Below are 25,529 nucleotides of genomic sequence, written 5' to 3'. Positions count from 1 at the left end.
ATGAGGGGACAAAGCTTTAAATTGAAGGGTGATAGATATCGGACAGATGTCAGAGAGTAGTAAAGGTGTGAAACTTTAAAGGCATTTAAATGGTTATTGGATAAACATATGAATGATAATGTAATAGTGTAGGTTAGTTGGGTTTCAGATTAGTTTCGACGGCCAAAGGATCTATACTGTGCTTTGATGTTCCATGTTCTATGTATACAGGAAGGCCAACCACATGGACCAAATCCTCAACAACAGCAACCACCTCAGTGTCCACAAACGGAGCTGTGTCAGGACATTATTTAAACAAGCTACTATGCATTGCAACACACAAGAATATGCAGGCATGAGGAAAAACACCTATACAAGGTCTTCACAAACAACAGTTACCTCAATAGCTTCATCCTATTGGACAGACAACACCATAAGGACACTGTGTGATCATAAGGACACTGGTCACCCTACTCTATATCAAAAACATATCAGAAATGCCAATCAGACTGCTATGACCACTAGGAATCATGACAGCATACCAACCAACAGCCAAACTGCACCAACTGCTCATAAGAATGAAAGACCCGATTTCCATAACAGGACCAAGGTAATGTACAAAATTCCATGTAACAACTGCTATGACCATTACATTGTCTAGACTGGAAGAAAACTAGCAATCCAGATACACAAACACCAAGTCACAGCCAAGCAGCACAACCAGTTCTCCGTTATCTCAGGACATGCGGACAAAGAGGACCCCCAATTTGACTGGGACAACGTAACCATCCTAGGATAAACTAAACTGAGACATGCATGGGAATTCTTAGATGCCTGGTTTTCAACCCGCAATGCTATCAACAAGCATGTTGACATAGATCCCATTTACAAACTAGTACAAAAGAAAATCGGAAGTGATACCACCCACCTTAACAGGCCAGAGCGTATAGATATCAAGTGGAGTGGAACAACAATGCTTCAGGAAGTTGCAGTGATGATGTTACCTAGCATGGCGATGTAACGTTTGCATGACAACCCACCAGCTCGGCAAACTAACCTACAACCAAATGTAATTTATTCCTTATGTTTCTTTTCCTTTCTGGCTCACAGTCTTCATGTTCTGATGTGGAGGTGCCAGTGTTGGACTGGGGTGGACAAAGTTACAAATCACACAACACCAGTTCAAGTCCAGCAAGTTTATTTGAAAGTACTAGCTTTCGGAGCGCTGCTCCTTTCGTCAGGTAGCTGTGGAGCAGGATCATGAGACACGGCTTTTATCGCGAAAGGTTACAGTGTCATGCAACTGAAACGATATATTGAACAAACCTAGTTTGCTGTTATATCTTTCATCTTTTAGAATGGGTTGCAGATTTCGGTTCATTAATATGTAAATCTCAGAACTTCAAGAATGTGACTTAAAAAAATGTTTCCTCCAAATCCTGTTTGTGAAGTCCAATTTAATGACCCACTGCAAATTTGGTGGGGGTTGCTTTGACCACTGGTGTACCACAGGGATCAGTGCTGGAGACACTGTTATTTGTTATTTATATAAATCATTTGGATGAAAACTTCAGATGTATGGTCAGTCAGTTTGCAGATGGTACCAAGGTTGGTGGCATAGTGGACTGTGAAGAAAGTTATTTGTGAACGCAGCGAGATATTGATCAACTGGGCCATTCGACTGAGGAATGGCAGATGGAGTTTAATTTAGATAAAAGTGAGGTGTTGCAATTTGTTAAGGCAAACAAGGACATGAGTTACACAGTTAATGATAGGGCCTGGGGGTGTGTTATAGAACAAAAAGATTTAAGGATCCAGGTTCATATCTCCTTGACAATGGAATCACAGGTAGACAGAATGGTGCAGGAGGCTTTCAGCATGCTTGCTTTCATCATTCAGAGGATTGAATTAGGAGTTGGGATGTCTTTTGCAGCTGTACAAGATGTGGATGAGACCACATTTGGAGTACTGTGTGCAGTTCTTTCTTCCTGCTATTGAAAGAGTGCAAAAAGGATACAACCGGGACTGGAAGGTTTGAATTATGAGGAGATGTTGTACAGGCTGTGATGTTTTCCCTGGAACATGGGAGACTGTGGGTTGACCTTATAGATATCTATGAAATCATGAGAGTCAAAAGTAAGGTAGAGAGCTGGCAGTTTTTCCCCATTGCAGAGGAGTCTGAAATTGAGGGCATGGGTTTAAGATGAGAGGTAAGAGGTGAAAGGGCTCAGAGGGCAATCTTTTCACACAGGGTGTTGAGTGTCTGGAACAGGCCGCCAGAGGTAGCGGGTGGAAGAAAGTACAATTCTGTGCTATAAGAAGCATTTAGGCAGGGACATGGATGGGATAGATATGGATCAAATGCAGCCAAATGGAACTGGTTTAAATGGAGAAAACTAGTTGGTATGGGAAGGATGGCCCAAGGGACTGTGGTGTATTGTGCAGGCAGCTGGAAGCTCGAGGCTGCCTTATGGGCATCTGTTTGGCACCTGTTTATGTGATGGTAACACATATTTACAAACATGCTCATCCAGGGAAATGAAAGGAGGACAGAGAACTTGCAAATCACAAGTTGCTTCAAGTCAGTGATATGAGGATGGGTCTGGAGTGGGTAAAGGACATAGAGGAAGGTACTCAGATTACAAAATTATTGAACATGATATTGAGTTCTGAAGGCTGCATAGTCCGAAGCAGAAGATGGGTTACTCTTCTTCCAGCTTCCACTGAGCTCTGCTGGAGCACTTGCAAGGCCTGAAATTGAAATTTTGGTCATGGAACACTGTGGTGTACTGTGCAGGCAGCTGGAAGCTTGAGGCTGTTTTATGGGCAGAATGTTCTGCGAAGTGGTCACCGAGTCTGCCTTCATCTCCCAGTGGAGACCACATTGTGAATGGCAAATACAATATACTAGATTGAATGAAGTGTAGGGGAATCGCTGCTTCACCTGCAAAGATGTGGCTGGAGTCTTGCATAGTGAGAAGGAAGGAAGTAAATAGGCAGGTATTACATCTTCTGTAATTGCTTGGTAAGATGCTTGGGAGTGTGGGTGGTGTTGGGAGTGGAGGAGTAGTGTAACACCCAGTACAAGGTGTCCTGCAAAGAATGGTCCCTGCAAAATGATCTTTTGGATGCAGATCCTGGTTAGGCTGTAATGATTTTGACGGTCTCCTTTGTTCAGAACTGGCTGAGGTAAATATGTCATCTACTAAAGTAAGTGGTAAGAGGTGAGTACAATTACAAATTTAAAAAACATTTGGATAAGTACATGGATAAGAAAGGTTTAGAGGGATATACGCCAATTGCAGGCAAATTCAGTTTAGGAAAATTGGGCGACTTGGGCTGAAGGGTCTGTTTCAGTACTGCATACCTCGATGACTCTAGTTCTTTATGCTAACTTGGCTGCAATATTCATAAGGTACATGGAAGGTCACATTTGTGTCCTGGCATTGCAAGACATTTCTAGAATCAGGCAGTTTACTTATTCTTAAAATTGCAGCAAGCGTCCATTCAAAGCAAAACAATTAAACAAGAGATTGAAGCTTTTATTAAAATGTAGGAATGTTTTCTTCTTCATTCTGAATAAGGCAAGGAGATAGGCCCCATTGTATAAGCAAACACAGGGGCGAAACCTATGCTGTTGGCAGACACTGGCCATCTAACTGACTAAGTAGCACCTTGAGTGTACTAATGGATTTCATATATCCAGGTGTAATTATCCAGAGCCCTCATTGGTCATTAAGCTGTTTAAGTTATCGAAAACAACAGATTACTCAGGCTTGGGTGAGGAAACGGCATCTAACCTGATCATACTTGCTGTTTTATAAGAGTTAGATGCTGAAGGTTGTGGGGAGGGTGAAAGGTCAAATCCTAAAGGTCAATGTGATGGAGAAAGATTGGACTGTACAGCTTATGAGTCGTGAAGCTGTTTAGGCAAATAATTTTCATACTATGGAAATTATTGTTGCTCAACTGCATGTTACTTATTGCAATGCTCACACTGACCTCTTTCTTTCAAAATCCCTTTTCGACACTGAAAACAAAAGCAGCAAAGTAAAGTGTGGTGCTGAAAAAGCACAGCTGGTCAGGCAGCATCCGAGGAGCAGGAGAGTTGATGTTTCGAGCATAAGCTCTTCATCAGGAATGAGGGGGTGGCCCAAGGGGGCTGAGAGATAAATAGGAGGGGGTGTGGGGCTGGGTGGAAGATAGCTGGAATGTGATGGGGAGATGGGAGGTGGGGGGTGATGGTGATAGGTTGGGAAAGAGGGTGGAGAGGATAAGTGGGAAGGAAGTTGGACAGGTAGGACAGTTCAAGAGGGGGATGCTGAGTTGGAAAGTTGGATTAAGAATAAGGTGGAGGGGGATGGGGGGGAAGGGAATCAAGAAACTGGTAAAATCTACATTGATCCCATGTAGTCTCAGGGTCCCAAGGCCGAAGATGAGACGTTCTTCCTCCAGGCATTGGGTGGCTAGAGCTTGGTGATGGAGGAGGTCCAGGACTTGCGCATCCTTGGCGGAGTGGGAAGGGGGAGTTAGTGTTTGGCCACAGAGCAGTGGGGTTATTTAGTGCACATGTCCCAGAGATGTTCTCTAAAACGTTCCACAAGTTATTTACATTATTGTTTTGACTTTGAAGTCTCTTTCCAAGCATTTAATCATTCACTCATTCAATCTCCATGCCGTTGCCCTGCACTGCACTGTCAGCTCAGCAACTGCTTGTAAGGACTGTGTCTTTTTAATTTTCTGTGCATTATAATTCTGGAATGAAATAGGAAATTAACCAAAGCTTATTCAGGAATTGCTTTTTTTTTGAAAGCAAGTAACCTGGCATACACAACATGGTGTTTTGGTTCACCTCTGTTATTGTATCCACTGTTTATGCAACTGCTGTTTACAGCAGTATTAGATAGTTTGCAGATGAGCTGGAGTCAAGGGCTGTGAATAAATGGAGAATCATCTGGCAATATGTAGTTGATTGATCTGTGGATTGGTGACCAGTTATTGATGACAGAAGCTCTCTGCCTGCAGAAAACTGTGATTGGTTCCCACGTAGCTGAACAGCTTAGGGCAGTGAATAAAATAGTGAGAAGCCATCACTCTGCAAGCCCAGGAGCTACTTCTATTGTCTGCAGTAAAAACCACATTCATTCTGAAAAAAACTAATAGTTTCTGTCAACTGGGACATTTCAGTAATCAGAGGCCTTTGTAAGTGTTAACCAGTCGCCCTGTGCCCCCTACAAACAGGTGAAAGAATCTGGAGACACAAGTTCAAGAAGCAGCACTCTGATCAGTTAAAGAATCACCTTAACAGACCCGGTGACCAAGGACAGCAGTATTGCTTTCCCAGATTTTTCCTCTGCTGACAATACTCACTTCTTTTACCTGTTTGTTTGCGCGCGTGTATATAAGGGGCGAGATTATAAGGTAGTTAGAGTTTTGACTTGGAAAGTTATATGCTGATGGTTCATAATTGTTTACCTGTGCATAGAATCTATTTATTTGATAACATGTAGTCATTCTTGTCAAATGCAGAAACCTGCTTCATGCTTTCTACCAACCTGGGTTGAAAGTCAAGTAAGTTGGAGAATTCTTATTTTTAAGCATCTTTTAACTTTTGTGACAAAGTTTTGGGGGCTTTTCCAAGATTGCTTCTGTTTTAAACAATTAGGATTTGGTTGTGGTATTAATAAAAAAACATAGGTGAACCAAAACACCAGGTTGTGTACTACATTTAAGTCAAGGCACTGCAAATGGCAAAGGATTTCCTGCAGGTTATCCCTGGCAGTCTAAGGTAACTCTCAAAGAACATTTGATTGATTTAGCAGGTAACCTGGTGGTAGTTCTGCCTGACAGAACTAAGAAAGGTTAGGCAATTGAGATACTTGCACGGTGCATGGGATGAGGGGAAATTACAAGGGAGACGTAGCACTCCTGGTAGTGAAGCATCAGAATTGGGTAACATTTGATTTCACTTAAAGCAGCTTGAGTATGAAGAGAGAATTAAGAAACTAGATATGGTGGTAAAAGACTAGTAGAGAGCAGAACAACATAAGAAAAGGTCAGGAAAGGTGAAATAAAATAGGATTGAAATGTATGGAAATAACAAAGCTAGAATTTGAACTGCAAGAGTGTGAGCAAGTGGGAGAGTATGAATATCAGATCAAAATTAGAGTCCCTCCAGTGTGGAAGCCGGCCCTTCGGCCCAACCAGTCCACACCAATCCTCCAAAGAGTAACCCACCCAGATCCATTTCCATCTGACTAATGCATTTAACACTATGGGCAATTTAGCATGGCCAATTCACCTGACCTGCACATCTTTGGACTGGAGGAAACCGGAGCATCCTGAGGAAACCCACGCAGATATTGGGAGAATGTGCAAACTCCACACGGTCAGTCACACGAGGCTGGAATTGAAGCTGGGACCCTGGTGCTGTGAGGCAGCAGTGCTAACCACTGAGCCACCGTGGTATGTATGTTTCAAACTATGTATTTGAAACAGGAAACATCAGATGCTCATGCAGACCCTGATGAGAATCTGAGTTGCAATTTGACATCTACTAAGGAAATATTTAAGTTTGTACAAGGCCTACAAAAGTTGGGGAAAATATTATGGAGGCATTCTTCATGTCATTTAAAAAAAAGCTTCAAATGTATTGGCCAATATAGGACTGGACACAGAATCATAGAATTTTACAGCACAAAAGGAGACCATTTCACCCATTATGTCTATATTGTCTCCCAAAAGTGCTAACTAGCTAGTCCCATTCTCCAGCCCTATCTCCATAGTCCTCAAATTTCATCAGCTTCAAATATAAATCAAGATATTTTTTGAAACCTCGTATGGAATCTGCCTTCTCACTCTCCCAGGCAGCACGTTCTAAATCCTAACAATTCTGAGTAAAGACGTTTTTCCTCATCTCACTCCTAGTTCTTTTGTTGATAATATTAAAATTATGACCCCTAGTTATTGATATATACCAACCAATGGAAAAATAATATCCTTCTTTAATCTGTCAAATTTGTTCATAATTTTGAACAACTCAATAAGGCCACCTCTTCACTTACTCTCCATGCTAGTAGAGGTTTACAGGTTAGACACAGGAAATATATGCTTCATTGTCAGAGATTTCTCAAGATTATGACACCTTAAGAGAAACTTTTGGGTACAAAGTTAGTGTCTAGAGAGCTGTAACTGCCAGACAGTCAGCAATAATGGCTGATGATTATTAGTTAAACCGTAAAAGACTTTTCTATCACCCTCATAAATTTGAAAGGGATTGGAAATGGGAAAGTGAAAGGAAAACGAGTAGTCAAGTTACGGAACAGAAACAGAGGTGTTACTTGTTGCATTCTCTGTCACCATGTTCTTTTTCCCCTCCCCACTACCTTTTCTCTCTAGTTTGGCAGTTAGACACTGCCTGTTCTCACATTCCAATCACTTAATCTGCATTATCAACATCTTTCTTCTCCAGCTCCACAATGTCTCTCTCCTGCAACACACCCCACCCGCATTACACACTTGTCCCCTGCACATATCACGTTGGCTCATTTTGACTTGGAAACATTAGCTTGCTGTCTCTCCATTAATGCTGCCCAACTTGCTCTGATTTCTAGCATTTTTTTGTTTTCATTGCACATTCCAGCATCTGCAGTAATTTTCTCCTGCATTGTGTTATGACTAGTCTGTGAGTCAGCTCTCCCAATTTTGACATTCGTCCCAGATGAAAAGGTAAGAGCCCACTGGATCCAAGGAAATTTGGTAAATTGGATCCACAATTGGCTGAGTGGTAGGAACCAGTGGTGATTGAGAGGTAGATGTCCAACTGGAAGACTGTGCTCACTGGGATTCTACAAGGGTTGATGTTGGGGCCCTTGCTTTGTGGTTTATACAGATGATTTGGACTTAACTATAGGAGGGGTGATCAGTAGATTTGTACTGAAAAATGTGTTGCTGGAAAAGCGCAGCAGGTCAGGCAGCATCAAAGGAGCAGGAGAATTGACGTTTCGGGCATAAGCCCTTGTTCAGGAATGAGGAGGGTCTGTATTTGTAGATTTGTAGATGATACAAAAATTGATGGGGTGATAAATAGTGAGGAGGGTAGCCTTAGATTACAGGAAGATTATGGATGGGCTGGTGAGATGAGCTGATCAGTGATAAATAGGATTCAATCTGGATAATCGTGAAATTTCATGGGGTCCAAGTCAATGTTGAGGACTCTCAGGACAACTCTCTCCCAACTGTATACCAAGGTGCTGCCAACTCTGCTGGTATTGTCCTGCCAGGGACAAACAAGGCAAGGAAATATATTTCGAACAGTAGGATTTGGGAAACATAGAGGGACTTTGCTGAACATGTACACCAGTTCCTTAAGGTGAGAACAGTGGATAAAGTGGTTAAGAAGGCATACAGTATTCTATATTAGTCTTTGTTAGCTGGGCATAGAGTTTAAGAGCTGGAGTTATGTTGTAATTGTAAAAGAAAATTGGTTCAGCTACAGCTAGAGTATTGTGTGCAGTTCTGAAATCCGCATTATAGGAGGGATGTGATAGCACTGGAGATAGTACAGAGGAGATTTACGAGGATGCTGCCTGACCTGGAGAATTTTAGTTAGGAAGAGAGATTGGACAGAATGGGGCTGTTTTCTTCGAGCACAGGAGATTGAGAGGGGATAATTGAGTTGTCTAAAATAGACAGGAAGAAGCATTTTCCCTTGATGGAGGGGCATAGATTTAGGGTAAACAATGGGAGGTTTAGAAGAGATGTGATTTTAAAAAAAACCTCTTCATTCAGAGAGTGAAAAGAATCTGAAACTCACTGCTTCTCAGGGTGTTCGAGGCTGAAACCCTCAAAGTTAAATTATTTAAATGTGCACTTGCAATAGACCAATTGCTGGAAAATGGGGTTAGAATAGTTAGCTGGTTGGTTTTGAGTGTGTATATGATAGGCTGTTAAACCTTCTTCTGCATTGCAGATCTCTATGACTGTATGGACCAGTCTGTGATTTTTCCAGACCTTTCAAAAGGCGATTAGTGGCACTGATTTGAGGTTGGTTTTGTTCTTGGATAGTGAATCAGGAATAGAGAATCCAGTGGGATAAACTTTAGGAATATCGATGGGCGAATGGTCTGCTTCCACACTGAAGGAATTCTGTGATTCTAAGAAACTAAACGGTGGTTTAGTTGGTTTGGCGGCACAGTGGTTCAGTGGTTAGCACTACTGTCTCACAGCACCAGGGTCCCAGGTTCAATTCCAGCCTTGGGCGACTGTCTGTATGGAGATTGCACATTCTCACCGTGTCTGCATGGGTTTCCTCTTTGTGCTCCGGTTTCCTCCCACAGTTCAAAGATGTGCAGATTAGGTGAATTGGCCGTGCTAAATTGCCTATAGGATAAGTGCGTTAGTCAAAGGGAAATGGGTCTGGGTGAGTTACTCTTTGGAGGTTCGGTGTGGATTTGTTGGGCCGAAGGGCCTGTTTCCACACTGTAGGTAATCTAATCTAAACCAGTGTTAGAAGAAGTACTCAACAGTGTTGTGAGAGTTTGGGATTGTTGTTGGCTCTTCAGCACTTTGAAGTTTATATATGACATGGAAACAAGGAAAGACTAAACTTTTCAGTGAAGTCCAGTTGATTACGATCAATGTAAGTTAAAGTTTGGAATATGAAACTATTCCGATACAAATGGTGTTTCAACCATTTACATAAACGTACATCACATTGCTGTAAAGATAATGTAACTTCAGAGACATTGTTCTGAGTGTCAGGGTTAAGAAAAGCTAGGGTTATAAAGGAAAGCGAGGGAAGGAAGAATGGATGGAGATAAGTCCTATGTTTTGTTGTTTAAGTATTGAATATTTTAGTAATAGGATATATTTTTGAAATGGTCAATCACTGTTTTTAAGGACAGAGGCATTAAGGACTGTGTCTGATCCAAATGATTTCTGAGATGAGAGAACTGATGTATGAAGAGAAACTGGATAAGTTAGGACTATATTTACTGGAGTTTAGAAGAATGATTGCAGATTTCACAGAAACTTATAAAATTCAAACATCGCTAAACAGAGTATATAGAGGAAGGGTGTTCCTGATGATTGGGGAGTCCAGAACCAGGGGTTGCAGGTGAAGGCAAGACATTTAGGACTAAGATGGGGATTCTTTTTCCAGCCAGAGTATGGTGAGCCTGTGAAAGTTTCTGGCATAGAAAGCGGTTGAGGCCAAATCATTGAACATTTTCATTAAATATCATTCTTTGGACTAAAGTGATCAAAGTGCATGGGGAGAAAGCAGGAACAGGATACTGAGTTGGATGGGCAGCCCTGATCATATTGAATGGCAGAACAGGCTTGAAGGTCCCAATAATATACTCCTGCTCCTATTTTTCTGTTTATCTGTGTCTTTTAATTTTTCCTATATTTCTTTTTGCGGACTGAGATGGGAAAAAAAAACTGTTTTAAACACTAAGGATTGTTAAAGATTGCTACACTTTTTTTGACAGCAAGTTACCTGACACTGGTATTGCAGTGTTTACCCAACTATTGGTACTTTGCAGATGAGCTGGAGGCAAAGGCTGAGAGTCAGCCAGCAACAAGTAGCTGATTGGTCTGTGGACTAGTGACCAATTGTCAATGAAAAAGGCTGGCTGCTGCCAAAAACTATTGATTCCCTGGTAACTGAACAACTTTGGGCTGTGAATAAGATAGTGAGAAACCATTAGACCTTTGCAAACACAGGAGCTGACTCTGTTCTCTGTCATTAAAAAAACACTTTTTTTCATTCTAAAGAAAACTAGTTTATTCTTCCTTCAGCAATTGTTGCAAACTATAACTTTTAAGTAATCATTCAGATGCCTTTATAAGTGTGAACCAGTCGCCCTGTGCCTCCTGCAAACAAATGAAAGCATCTGGAAAGAAAGATCAAGGAGTAGCTTTATGATCAGTTCTTGAATTATCTCAATAGATCCTGTGACAAGAGACCACTGAGTCTTTTCCTCTGCCTATAACATCATTGTTTTCTTCCTGTCTGTCTGCCTGCTTGTAGGCTTACAGTTTATTATTGTTTACTTGTCACTAAAGTTGGTTTATTTTAAATAAATAGTGGTTCTTGTCAAATACAGAAACCTATCCCGTACTTCCTGTCAACCTGTGTCTGAAAATCAGCTAAATTGGGGAATTCTGTGTACCTTTTGAGAATCTTTACCTTTTTTGAAAACTTCAGGAATCATGAGGCTTTATTTATAGTGCATTACAGTAGAGAGGTGTAACGTGCTAAAAATCTTGATCCAATCCTTTTGTTACCTTTGAATATGATTATTCCAATACCTGTCGCTCACCTTGGAACCTGCATAAACCCAACTAAACAAAACTCTGCTTTCATATTGCAACTTGCATTAAATTCCTGTGCTCTCTGACCTACATTAGCTTGTTTCTGACAATGTCTTGATTTTAAAATTCTCATCCTTGTTTTCAAGTCCATTTGTGAGTTCCTCCACTCTATCTATAATCTCTGCCAGCCCCACAAATCTCAAAGGTATCTGCACTGCTCACATAACGACCTGTTGATATCCATAATCTTACCTGCTGCATTATTGGCAACATTGCCTTCAGCTGAAAAGACCCTGAAATTCCCTCCCTGAATCTTTCTTTGCTAATGCTGTTTGATTGTTTCAAAACTGGGCGTCATTTGGTGCTGGTGAATCTCTGAGCCTTATTGTTTCTGTCATGGTCTGTACAGCTATCTAATATCAACTGCTTTCCAACTTGACAACTGAGTCTCTTGGAGGAGTCCAGCTATTAGTATAGGCTCCAAATGAGGCAGGGATTCAGAAACTTGATCTGTAAGCATGCACCTGCCCATTTCCTAAAAGAACACAGATACCTGGGCGTACCCAAGCAATTACACAATGCTTTAAATGTTGCAATTGGAGTATGTTCCTTGTTCGTTCTGTGTTGCTGTAATTATACAGTGCGTGTAGGATTAAAGCGCTAGTGACATGTTCTTTACTGCAGGGCATTTGACACTTTGGCGAAAGCACTGAGCCCTACGGATGGGAGCACTGTGCCTGGCCTGATGGAAGGTTTGGAAGCTATAGGAGAAACTAATATCCAGTTGATGAGCAGAGACCAATCGATGCCCATAATAGAAGTGGAAGGACCTTTACTGACAGACACCCATGTGATCTTCAAGGTTTGTTATCATGACAAGGTTTGTGACACAGTTTCCAATTCCAATTCCAGTAAATACCAATGTAGGAACCTGTTGCCCCAACCCCATCCTACATATGATCAAGAACAATGCTTGCTGTGTGAGATATTGGAACAGGCATTAGACTGAAGGGCTAGAGGGAGATTTGAAGCTCATCAGATGTGCCCATGAATGTAGCTATTGAAATAGTAGTGCATAGTTTAGAATAGAAATCAAACAAAAATCATGCAACATTGGCTTTGATCTGAAAGGGACGTGATTTCAAGTGAGTTAAATGTATGTTTCTTGTGTAAAGTCAAATGCTGGCTGGCGTACTCTGCTCAGTTTGGACACTGTACTTCAGCAAAGATCAGTGCTCCTGTTTGTGTTTCTCCCACTCTCTGGACAGCCATTTAAAAGCCAGCAGGCTGATTAATTTTGCATTTATTATGCGAGTAAGCAGAATAACATCTCAACTATAATATTTTTTCTGCTTCTCTTAAAATGAAAATGACAGATCTTGTCCCACAAGTCCGGTTTGTATAGATATTTTTTGCTAGACACTACGAAGCATAAGCAGGAAGCTTGAATTTGCCAATCATTTCATGCACTGTCTTCATGATTTTAAAAGAAGTAGCTGTGGTTGATGCACTGGTAGTAATCTTCCAAGAATTCTTAAATTGTAGATAAGTCCAAGAGGATTGGAAAATGCCAATGAAACATCTTAAATTTATGTTGCAGTCTATTATAGAGAGTTATATAGCAGAGCATTTGCAATTCTTGATGTAATTAAGCAATCAGCATGGCTTTATGAAGGGAAATCATTTGGATTTCCAAGAGGTATTTGATAAGACTACTTAATAGGGGCCAAAGTGTTGGAGATAGCATATTAACATTGAGAGAGAGGATCACTTTGAGATATGGATGGAATTTCAAGATGGCAGCCTGTAACTGAGGATAAGTACAAGCGGCCATAATTATTTACAATATTTATTGTGATTTAAATGAGGAAAGTAAATGCACTTCCCCCAGATTTGCAGATGTCACAAATGTACATGTGAAGACAAGTGGTGAGGATGACACAGAGAATCCACAGTGGGATATTGACAGGTTAAGTGAATGGGCAAAAACTTAGCACATAGAACAATATGTGGAAAATGTGAAGCTATGCACTTTGTCAAGAAGAATAAATGAACTGAGTAATACTTAAACAGAGAATGTCTGCAGAAAGTTCCAACAAAGAGGGATTTAGGGGTCCTTAGGCATAAATCACAGAAAGCTGGCATGCAAGTTCAGCAGGTAATATGTGCCTTTATTTTTTAAAAAGTCCAAAATAAAAATAGGGAAGGCTTGCTAAAACAATGCAAAGCATTAGTTAGACTAGATCAGAATATTGTAAATAGTTAATTTGTGAAACATAATTTTTCTTTCTCAGTTGTATTCTGATTTTCTAAATGTTCTGCTATTCCAATAGTAGATTGCAACAATTTCCCAAAAAGTGATTTTAGATTGACTTGGGCTTTGTTTTCCTGCTTTCTGACTCCCTCCAAACATGTTTTCCTCAGGTCACCTACTGTTGTTCTGCCAACCAGCCCTCTACAGGAAACCATTTTTCCTTGTTTGATGCCTGTTGTGGTGATCAAAGCTACACTGTCTGTATCCTAATTGCACCAAGTCCAATTCACCCATCATCTCTGTGTGAGCTGAAATATGTAAGCTGCCAGTCAAGCAATGCCACATCTAAAATTCTCAAGTTTTTAAGTTCCAACCCACCCCAATCCTCCCAAAAACCCCATGTCCTCTCCCCAGTTTATCTCTGTAATCTTCTGCAGCCGCACAACCATTCAAAATATCACAACCACTCATCTAGTTCTGGTCTCTTCAACATTTCCAATTTTAGTTATTCCATCGTTGGTAACCTGTGTTTAGCTGCTCAGATTTTTTTGGCTCTGGTATTAGATTAGATTCGATTCCCTACGGTGTGGAAACAGGCCCTTCGGCCCAACCAGTCTACATCAAACCTCCGAAGAGTAACCCACCCAGACCCATCTCCTTCTTGACTAATGCACCTAACACTATGGGCAATTTAGCATGGCCAATACACCTGACCTACAGGTCTTTGGATTGTGGGAGGAAACCAGAGCACCCGGAGGAATCCCACACAGACACCGGGAGAATGTGCAAACTGCACACAGACAGTCGCCCCAGGGTGGTATCGAACCTGGGACCCTGGTGCTGTAAGGCTGCAGTATTAACCACTGAGCCACCGTGCCACCCTCCTATACTTTGTTTTTCCTCTAAGATCTCTTTTAAATCAAATTCTTGGCCAAACGTTTGGCCATTTGTGCTAAATTGTTTGGTATGGTTCACTGTCAAAAGTTTTTTGCAATACTGTAAAATATTTGAAATGTTTTAGGAGTTATTAGTAAAGGCAGTATACAAATATAAGTTGTTACAAATGCCTTTGTGTAGAATAGAACAATGCTCTGACCAAGATCTAAGCAGTGTTTATTAAAAATCTGGTATAACCTGCTCATGTCTGTATTCTGTGTTTCTATCAATAAAGCCAAGAATCCAGTGTGCTATTTTAAAGCTTATCCTGCCATTTTCAACAATGTTTATAAGTGCACCTCTGGATTCCTCTCTTTCTCTATCTCCTCTAAATTGTGTTTTTTTTAGTTTATGTCGTCTCTTCTTGTTCTCCTTTATAAAATGAATCAGTAGGCACTAATTATGTAAAATTTTAAATGCCCGTTTTCTCATTCTATGTCAGTGACAAAAAAATCTGCTGATGCTCGAATCCAAAGTTGAAAAACAGGAGGTTAGAAGAATATAGCAAGCCAGACAGCGTCAGGAGATGGAGAAGTCAATGCTTCGGGTGTTAACCCTTCTTCAGGATTGAAAAAGGGCTAACACCTGAAACATGACTTCTCCACCTGGCTTGCTGCGTTCTTCCAGCCTTGTGTTTGTCTACTATCAATCTACATCGCCTTGAACTCTGTTACTATCTTCACCAATGGTTATAACATTTGTGTGTTTCATGTCATCAGTAATCTTACAAATGTTGACCTGTGTACCAAATGCAGCATGTCCAATAATATCAAAAAACATTCATGATCATGGTGCTGACCACTGAAACATCAATCCACACACCAGTCTGAAAAACAACCATTGATCACAACTCCCTGCTTTCTCACATTTTTCTAGTCACACAACCACAGTCTCTTAGTTAATTTAATTCACAAATTTGATGGTCCAATGGATAATGGCATTGTATCCAATTAAGTATTTAATTTTGCAGCATGTTTTTGAGCTGGGAAACAGGTTTTTTTTATCTGATGTACTCCATAATGTGACAGAGTTCATCTTAAAATAAAGGGCTTTGGGGGAAGAGTAATCTTAACATGATGGAATTTCATTTGAAGTTTGACAGTGATATGGTTGAGTCTAAAATCAGATTTTGAACTTCAAAGAATTATTTATGGATGTTGAGGGCAAAATAAATTGGAAAATTATATGACCCTGGATAAGTGACATCAGTTCATATTTCTCACCAAATGTACATTCCCTTTACAAATAAACACTTCACTAGAAAAGTGGTATTAGCAGGGCTAACAGTAAAAGTTAGGCAAAATATTGAATTAAAAATAATTTCAAATTTTAGCAAAAGCAATAGTAAGCTTCAGGATTTGAGTAGGTTTTAAATCAGTAATGGATGACAAACAAGTTGTAAAGAAGCAATACTTTAAATATGAGGGTAAACTAGCAAGAAATAAAAGCAAACAGTGTTAGCTACAAGCATATAAAGGGAAGAGATTAACAAACAGCAAAACAGAAATTGCTTGAGAAACTCAGCAGGAGTGGCAGCATTTGTTGACAAAAACAGAGTTAACGGTTTGAGTCCAGTGACCCTTCTTCAGAAGTTCTGCTTATTCATCCCAGGAGATAGATATCATTTGGCATGGCCGGTATTTTGTGTTCATCCTGAATTGCCCTTCCGAAAATGGTACTGAACTGCCATCTTATGACTTAAATGGTTTGCTAATGGGTAACAGTAGACTAGGCTCACATTTTGAAGTCAAGTTTTCAGATTTCTTCCTTTCCCTTGTTTGAATGACATTCTGGCAGACTCATGCTTGGCAGCTTTGTTACTAAGCGCTGAAGTTGAAATTGGAGGCAGGGACCCAGCCTCCTGAGGGCAAGCTGCCTTTGTCCACCTCACTCACAGCACAACTATTTAATGATTGGCAGGCATTTTATTATCTCAAAGCATTAGTGCGAGATGACTGGTGGTAATTTAATCAAAGGATCACCATGCCTCAGGTGAGGGGAGAGGTTGAAGAAGGAGATTCCTTCATGCTACCTCAAATGGTGCAGGAGTGAACCCATCACTGTATGGCAAGCCAATTGTCTAGCTAACTGAGTGTAGAAGAATGAGAGAGAATTTCATTGTAAAGCATAGAAAAGGGCAACTAGTGAAAGGCTTTTTTCTGGGGTATCCTCAGCTGCAATCAGTTCTGCCTTAGCAAGATATTGATTAAAAGAAAACCCCCAGATAACCATAGTTTAAATTAAACAAATACAAATAATTTTTGAAATATATATACAGAATATATATTTGAGACCTGTTTGAACAAGTTTGAGAACAACTTGATGTTGAGAACAAGTTTGAGACCTGTTTTTAATTCATAAATCCACACCAATGACACTTTGATCCATAGGCATTTAATAACTTCTGTTCTGGACAGAATGTTTTGAGGCACTAAGATGGGTTTACAATTCCATTTGACCAGGTATTTTTGAACAGTGTTTAAAATTGGCAGGATGAGTTGATCAGATAGTTTGCCATGATGCTAGTAGAGATGAGATTTTAAGTTTAAGGAGAGATTGGAAGAATTAGGACTAATCTCCTTGGAATAGAAACAATTAAAATGTGATCTGATAGAGGTGTTAAAGATGTGGATACAGTAAATAAGGGCTTTCTAAAAAATGCTTTCTAATCAACCTCTTTAGAGATGTTATAACAGCCTCTGGAGCAGATAGGACTTGAATCCAGACCTCCTAGTCCAGAGGTAATCGCACTGCCAATGCAAAATAAAAGCCTTTAAATAATGGCTGTTCTGTCTGCCAGTTGAATAGGTAACCACAGGCTGTAGGTTCAAATCATTGGCCAAGATGAGACATTTTTCAGTCTAAGTGTTGTTGCGATTGAATGGTATATATGGAAAGCTGGTGGAAACTGATTTTTTAACTGGTTTTCAAAAAGGAGTTGAAACAGAATGAGGCATTTATAGGCTTATGAAATTAAGCAGGGATATGGTAATAAGCATGACTGCTCTTTTGAAGGGTGAACACAGGTTCAACAAACTTCCTATTGTGAAATAAAACAAAGATTTACAGATGCTGAAAATCTGAACCTGAAACTGCTGGTAAAACCCAGCAGATCTAGCAACATCTGTGGAGAGAAAATAGCGATAACATTTTGATGACTCTTCATCTGAACTGATAACAGCTAGGAAATCCTGGTATTTATGCGGAAGACCGGGGTGAGTGGTGTGATGGGAGAGAGAAGTGAGCAGATAGATGGAGGTGGAACCCAGAGGGAAAGAGATATGAAAGCAGTGGGTAAACAAGGACCAGGGCAGAAGATGTGATTTGGAGATGCCGATGTTGGATAGGGTGTACAAAGTTAAAAATCACACAACACCAGGTTATAGTCACTACCACCTGATTAAGGAGCGTCGCTCCGAAAGCTAGTGTGCTTCTAATTAAACCTGTTGGACTATAACCTGGTGTTGTGTGATTTTTAGCAGGGCAGACGAGACAGTGTATAAGTGATGATGGTTTGGCTGTGCTAAAAGCAACCAGTGACAAAACAGGACTGGGTGTGGCGTGTGTGTGTTTAAAAAAAAAAATTGGAAGGATGAAATCAGACTCTAAAGTTATTGAACTTGATGTTGAATCCTGTAGGCTGCAAAGTTCCAAAGCAGAAAATTAGATGTTGTTCTTTGAGCTTGCACTAAGGCTCACTAGAACATTGGAGCAGTCCCAAGATAGAAATGCTGATATGGGAACACAGTGGTGTCTTTAATAGCAGGCAACTGGAAGCTCAAAAAGTCATTTTTATGGATAGACATTGGTGACTGCTTTGCAGAACATCTATGTCTGCATTTTGTCTCCCCAGTGTAGAGGATACCACATTGTGAGCAGTGAATACAGTAGATTAGATTGAATGAAGTACAGATAGATCACTGCTTCACCTGAAAGGTTTCCCTGTGGGCTTGGATGGTGAGCAGAAAGAAGGTAAATGGGTGGGTGTTACACCTTGTGCAATTGCATGGCGAGGTGCTGTGGGGGGTGTAGCATGGTGGTTGGGAGTGGAAGAAGAATGGACCAGGCTGTCCCAGAGGGAATAGTCCCTGTAGTAGGCTAACAAGGGAGGGATGGGGAATATATCCCTGATTGTGGCATCCTGCTGGAGATGGCAGAAATGGTGGCTTACATTCCTTTGGATGTGGTTGCTGATGAGATAGTAAGTGAGGACTGGGGCAACCCTATTGCTGTTATGGGAAGAAAAGGAAGGGGAGAGGGCAGAAGTGTGGGTGATAGGCAGACATAACTAAGGACTCTGATGATCACGGTAGCAGGGAATGCTGAGAAAGAAGGTTGACATTTCTGAGGCCCTACTGCAGCAGGCAGCATCATCAGAACAGACACGATGGAGAAAGTTGGAGATTTGAATGGAGTTTTTATAAGAAACAGTGTGAGGATGTGTAGTCCAGGTAACTGAGTGAGATAGTGGGTTTGTAGATTAGATTAGATTACTTACAGTGTGGAAACAGGCCCTTCGGCCCAACAAATCCACACCGACCCTCTGAAGAGCAACCCACCCAGACCCATTACCCTACATTTACCCCTTCACCTAACACTATAGGCAATTTAACATGGCCAATTCACCTGACCTGCACATCTTTGGACTGTGGGAGGAAACCAGAGCACCTGGAGGAAACTCATGCAGACAGCTCCCTGGTCTAGATCCAGAAATGAAAACAGAGATTTTGAAGAAAGGAAGGGAGGAGTCAGAAATGGACCTGGTGAAGATAAGAGCTGGCTGGAAATTGGAAGAAAAATTGATAATGTTTTCTGGTTCAGAATGAGTGAGAGAAACAGAATTGATGGTTTCATCGATGTACCAGAGAAAGTTGTGGGGTAGATGGTGCCGAGTAAGATTGGAACAAGGAATGTTTCATGTAGGTCACAAAGACAGGTATAACTGGGGCCCATTTGTGTACCCGTGGCCATGCCTTTGACCTGAAGAAATTGAAAGGTGTTAAAGGAGTTTTTGTTCAAAGTGAGGTCAAGTTCAGCCAGGCAGAAGTGAGTGGTGGTGAGTGGGGACGGTTCAGCCCTTTTTTTCCAAATAGAGGCAGAAACCCCTGAGACCATCCTGATAGGGGGGTGGACGTGTAGAGGGATTTGATCTCTGTGGCGAAGAGGAGGCAGCTGGAGCCTGCAAATGTGAAACTCTGATACTGATATAGTGTCACAAGAAGTCCGGATGTAAGTGGGGAGGGAGTAGACAAGAGGAGAAAAAACATTGAGTCTCCTGCTCTCAAGCCAATTATCACATTACATGGGTTGGTCTCAGCACAGACTACCAACAGTCACTTATTCAGCTTCTCTTCTGTCCTGTCCTGCCATCCATTTTGCCCTTACTTACCTACCTATTTCACATCTCTCCCTCTGCGCTTCATCTCCACCTATCGACTCACCTCTCCCTTCTACCCCTTCACCCTTCTCCCACAACCTTGTCTTCAGCATAAATACCAGGTTTTCCCAGCTGCTGAAGAGTCACCAGATGAAAATCTTTAACTCTGCTGACTTTGACCAACAATTTCTGTTTCCACTCCTATTGTGAAATATATTTTCATGATTCAGGTGTGAGAAAGGTACTAAAAGAAAAGCTTTATAAACTTAGCTGTATCCATGAAATCAGGCAGTCAAAACAACATGAATCCTGTCTGATTTCTTTTGGACTGGAGCGATTTTTTAAAATGAGTTATATGTACTAACTCAACATCACTTTAGACCTATTCAGTTCTGGCTGTTGTGGTGGTTGGTAGTGTATTTGCCCCAGAGCCAGTAGACCCAGGTAAAAGTCCCGTCTACTCCAGAGATGTGTCATAATATTTCTGAACAGGTTGTTTAAAATATCTAAATCTATTCAGCATAATAGTGTGTTTCGATTATGTAAATAGTAATACATGTTGTGTAATAATGTATAACTCTCAAACTATCTCAGTATTATTATACATTATGGTTTGCAGTTGTGGCATGAAGGGGCAATGAAGAATAATAGCATGGTTTTCTTTTAACAGCTGACCATGCCCACCCCGATGCCTGAGTACTTGAATGTCCATTACATCTGTGAATCTGCCTCCAGACTTCTCTTCCTGTCCATGCACTGGGCCAGATCGATTCCAGCATTCCAGGCTCTAGGGTAAGCCTTGTAGTTCACTCATCCTGATGCCAGAGAACTGTACTGTTGTTTAAAAAAAAAGAATGAAATGATTGTTTGACTAAGTACCACCAGCAAAAATATCTTTGGGGGGGAAAACTGTTGGGAGAAACTCAAGGGACAGCATTAATCTGCATTTGGAAAAGTACAGATTAATCAGCCATAGATTTGTAATGACTAATTTGATTGAATTTTTTAAGGTGGGGAGAGAGGTACTGCAATTGATGTAATCACAAGGATTTTATCAATATCTTTTACTTTGTCTCACATGGCAGTCTGTTTGCAAATTAAAACCCATGGGAATCAAAGGAAAATGCCAAGTTGGATCTAAAATTGCCTGAGTGATAGGATGTAAAGGATGAGTGTTTTTAGTGCTGGACAATTGTTTCACCACCCCAAACTGAGGGATTGATACTGGGACCCTCACTATTCGTGGTATATCTCAGTGATTAAGAAGTTTCATGGTAATAGAAAAATTAGTCATGCTTAGAATGAGGAAGAAAAGTTTAGTTGGCAGGAATGTATAAATGGGTAAAAACAAGGACTGCAGATGCTGGAAACCAGAGTCTAGATTAGAGTGGTGCTGGAAAAGGCAGCATCCGAGGAGCAGGAAAATTGTCATTTCAGGCAAAAGCCCTTCATCAGGAAAGTATAAGCGATGTTGTGGTTCTGTCCGTCGAGCTGGGAATTTGTCTTGCAAACGTTTCGTCCCCTGTCTAGGTGACATCCTCAATGCTTGGGAGCCTCCTGTGAAGCGCTTCTGTGCTGATTCCTCCGGCATTTATAGTGGCCTGTCTCTGCCGCTTCCGGTTGTCAGTTCGAGCTGTCCGCTGTAGTGGCCGGTGTATTGGGTCTAGGTCGATGTGTTTGTTGATAGAGTCTGTGGATAGAGACTCTATCAACAAACACATCGACCTGGACCCAATATACCGGCCACTACAGTGGACAGCTCGAACTGACAACCGGGAGCGGCAGAGACAGGCCACTATAAATGCCGGAGGAATCAGCACAGAAGTGCTTCACAGGAGGCTCCCAGGCACTGAGGATGTCACCTAGACAGTGGACGAAACGTTTGCAAGACAAATTCCCAGCTCGACGAACAGAATCACAACAACGAGCACCCGAGCTACAAATCTTCTCCCAAACTTTGAAGTATTAGCGATTTTGTCATTGGGCTGAAAAATGAAACTTAGTTCTGATGGATATGAGGTAATACATTTGAGAGTGCATTTAGGCAAAGAAGTAGACAAAAAGTACTTAAATAATTTGGAGGAAGGTGTAGGTTGCCTGGTAAGCAAGTTTGCCGATGACACAAGGTTTGGCGGACGAGCACATAGTGAAGGGGACTGTCAGAGAATACAGAATATAGATAGGTTGGAGAGTTAGGCAGAGAAATAGCAGATGAAGTTCAATCCAGACAAATGCAAGGTGGTGCATTTTGTAAGATTCAATTCAAGAGCGAACTGTACAGTAAATGGAAAATCCCTGGGCAAAATTGATGTACAGAGTGATCTGGGTGTTCAGGTCCATTGTTCCCTGAAGGTGGCAATGCAGATGAATAGAGTGGTCAAGAAGGCATATATGGCATGCTTTGCTTCATTGGATGGGGTATTAAGTACATGAGTTGGCAGGTCATGTTACAGTATAAGACATAGATTTGGCCTCATTTGGAATAATGCGGACAGTTCTGTCACCACGTTACCAAAGGATGTGGATACTTTGGAGCGGATGTAGAGAGGGTGCTTAGCTATGAAGAGAGGTTGAGTAGTTTAGGATTATTTTCATGAGAAAGACAGAGGTTGAGGGGGGACCTGATTGAGGTCTACAAAATCATGAGACGTGTAGAGAGTTTGGATAGCAAGAAGCTTTTCCCCAGAGGGGGGGGACTACATGAGTTCAAAGTGAGAGGGGAAAAGTTTAAGGGAGCTATGCATGGAAAGCTCTTTACACAGAGGGTAGTGGGTGCCTGGAACAGTTGCCAGCGGAAGTGGTAGAGGCGGGAATGATAATGTCATTTAAGAGGTATCTAGACAGTTACATGAATGGGCAGGGAGCAAAGGAATACAGACCCTTAGAAAATAGGTGGCAGTTTAGATAGAGGATCTGGATCGGCACAGGCTTGGAGGACTGAAGTACTGTAATTTTCTTTGTTCTTTGTTCTAAGACCGATAAATAATGGGAACAGAGGGACCTAACCTTATCTCCACAGAAGATATCTCTTGAAGATAGCAGGCCAAATCGTAATGTTGTTTAACAAAGCATAAGGATCCTTCCGTCTATTTATGTACATATTGACTACATCAGGTGATGTGTGGATAGTGTAAGAAAATGGTGTTGCAAGAGGAAACATATCATTTCATTGGAGGCAGTTCAGAGATGATTCACTAGAATGACCCCTGATATAGAGAAGGATGTCTTAGGAGCAGTGGTTAAAAAGGTTGGGACTCCATTCACTGGAGGTTATAGAAATGAGAGGTGATCTCAATCAAACATATAGAATTATTAAGGGGTTTGACAGGGTAAGTGCTAGGAGGATATTCCCCTCATCAGACAGTTTAGGATGAAAGGGCATAGTGTCAGAATAAAGGGTGTCAATTTAAGACTGAGATGAGGAGGAATTTCTTCACCGAAGGTTTAGAGTTGTAGGAACTTCTTGCCATGAGAGCTTGTGTATACTTAAGGCTGCAACAGATAGATTATTGATCAGAAGGAATATAAAAGGTTATGGGGAAAGACAGGAAAGTGGATGTGTGTAATGTCAGATCTGTCATGATCCTACTGAATGGCAGAGTAGGCTCAAGGGGCCAAATAGCATACTTGTTACTATTTCATATGCTGTTATGCTCTTACAGGGAATCTAATTGAATAGCAGTGCAGGTTTGAAAGGCTGAATGGTCTTCTCCTGCTCCTGTTTCTTATGTTCTTGTAACCTTAACAAAGTTCTTGAAGCATCTTATGGGAATTTTATTTGGCAAAGCAATGAACTGCATGCTTCCTGAAAAAGGAAATTAAAGCATCACATGATGAGAACTTAGAAATTAAAATGGTCTTTTCCCAAAGATGGGAAATTTCAAGACTAGGGGGCATATTTTTAAGGTGAGAGCAGAAAGATTTAAAAAAGATATGAGGGGCAATGTTTTACACAGAGGGTTGTTTGCGTGTAGAATGAACTTCTGAGGAAGCGGTGGGTACAATTTCAACTTTTAAAAGATATTTGGATAAGTAAGTGAATAGGAAAGGTTTGGAGGGATATGGGCCAAAAGGGCAGGCAGGTCGGACTAGTTTAGTTTTGGATTATGTACAGCATAGACTGGTTGGACTGAAGGGTCTGGTTCTGTGCTGTATGACTCTTACTATGATCCTGAATCTAAAGAGGATTAGGACAGTTCAGATGTGTGGTGGAAAATGTCATCATGGACCTTTTGGTGCAAACATTTGTCACAACTACCAGCTATGTCCACCATGTGGTTAGTGATACAGCTCACCTAGATAACTTTAAATCTTAATGATTCAAATTAAAGCAGACTAATAGTCAAGCTTTTGTTTAAACAGGAATAATAGGTGTCAGGGAACTTCTCCAGTCGTTGGAGTCATACCTAACACATAGGAAGGTGGTTTGTGGTTGTTCGAGCTCAGGGATCTCGGCTCCATGATTTCTTTGCAGGAATTCCTCAGGGTAGTGTCCTAGAGCCAACTATCTTCAATTGCTTCATCAATGACCTGCCCTCCATTATAAGGTTGGAAGTGGGAGCGTTCGCATGAAACGTGAGTGTAGATAGGAAGGGAAAGGAAGCAGATTGAAGGAAGAAAGAAAACATGAGGGTAAGAAGATAAAGCAAAGATCTAATGGATTGGATAAAGCAAGATGCTTTCCTTTATGTTGAGTCCAAGAAATGGAGAATAACCTCCATGGAGAAATCGAGCGCCATGTTGTACATGGGTGAAGTCCGGAATAAGGTCTTCACACAAAGCTTTATCAATTGCTCAGTCTATCCGTTCTGATTCCCAATAAATTGTCTCCTACAGTCCCATAACGTAATCTTTTAACTCGCGTTCTTCCCTATCCCTCTGCTGTTCATTCCTATTGCCATATCACAATTCAATCTACACTCTGAATGGGTGGCGTGGTGGCTCAGTGGTTAGCACTGCTGCTTCACAGCGCCAGGGACCTGCGTTTGATTCCAGCCTCGGGCAACTGTCTGTGCGGCGTGCGCACATTCTCCCCGTGTCTATGTGGGTTTCCTCCGGGTACTCGGATTTCTTTCCACAGTCCAAAGATGTGCAGGTTTAGGTGAGTTGGCCATGCTAAATTGCCCATGACATTCAGGGGTGTGTAGGTTAGGTGCATTAGTCAGGAGTAAATGCAGAGTAATAGGATAGGGGAACCGGTCTGGGTGGGTTACTCTTTGGAAGGTCGGTGGCAAATTACCTGTTTCCACGCTGTAGGGATTCTATGAATCCTTACCCCTCTGTCACCCACTGACATTTACTGCCAATTTCATTCATTGTCTCCTAAACTTGTAGGAGGTGGTACATTAATATCACTGGACTGGAAACCCAAATCCCCAGGCTAATGTACTGGGGACTTGGGTTAAAATCCCACCATTGGAAATCTGGAAGTCTGCTTCTGACAAACTGTTGAGATCTCCTGAAGGTCTGTCTTTTGGGGATCAGGACTTCAACATTGGAGTAATCACAAATCCTGGCCCACACCCTATTGGGAAGTCAAACCTGACATGAATTTTTAACTGACCAGTGACCAGAGAATACCATGGCTTTTTAAAATAAGGATGGTGGGTGCACTCTCTAAGTTAGAGGACCAACAGGAGAGGCTGTGAAACACCGAAAGCAGTG

General features: G+C 41.3%; 1 protein-coding gene across 7 annotated transcripts in view; it reads left to right on the top strand.

Annotated features, from left to right (window-relative positions):
- LOC140483959 (nuclear receptor subfamily 2 group C member 2-like) overlaps window positions 1–25,529 on the top strand; it is a 223,988-nt gene that overhangs the window by 109,114 nt on the left and 89,345 nt on the right. For 6 of the 7 annotated variants that reach the window (XM_072582824.1, XM_072582825.1, XM_072582826.1 and 3 more), the window contains 2 exons: window positions 11,983–12,160; window positions 20,536–20,657. In XM_072582824.1, the coding sequence (XP_072438925.1) occupies window positions 11,983–12,160; window positions 20,536–20,657 (300 nt within the window). Of the gene's footprint in view, window positions 1–11,982; window positions 12,179–13,722; window positions 14,137–20,535; window positions 20,658–25,529 lie in introns of those variants that run through there. The other variant, XM_072582828.1, reaches the window with a different exon arrangement.

The sequence above is a fragment of the Chiloscyllium punctatum genome, chromosome 12 (assembly GCF_047496795.1).
Source record: "Chiloscyllium punctatum isolate Juve2018m chromosome 12, sChiPun1.3, whole genome shotgun sequence".
NCBI lineage: Eukaryota > Metazoa > Chordata > Chondrichthyes > Orectolobiformes > Hemiscylliidae > Chiloscyllium > Chiloscyllium punctatum.
The sequence above is the reverse complement of the archived record's forward strand: the minus strand, read 5'-3'. Positions and strand labels throughout refer to the sequence as shown.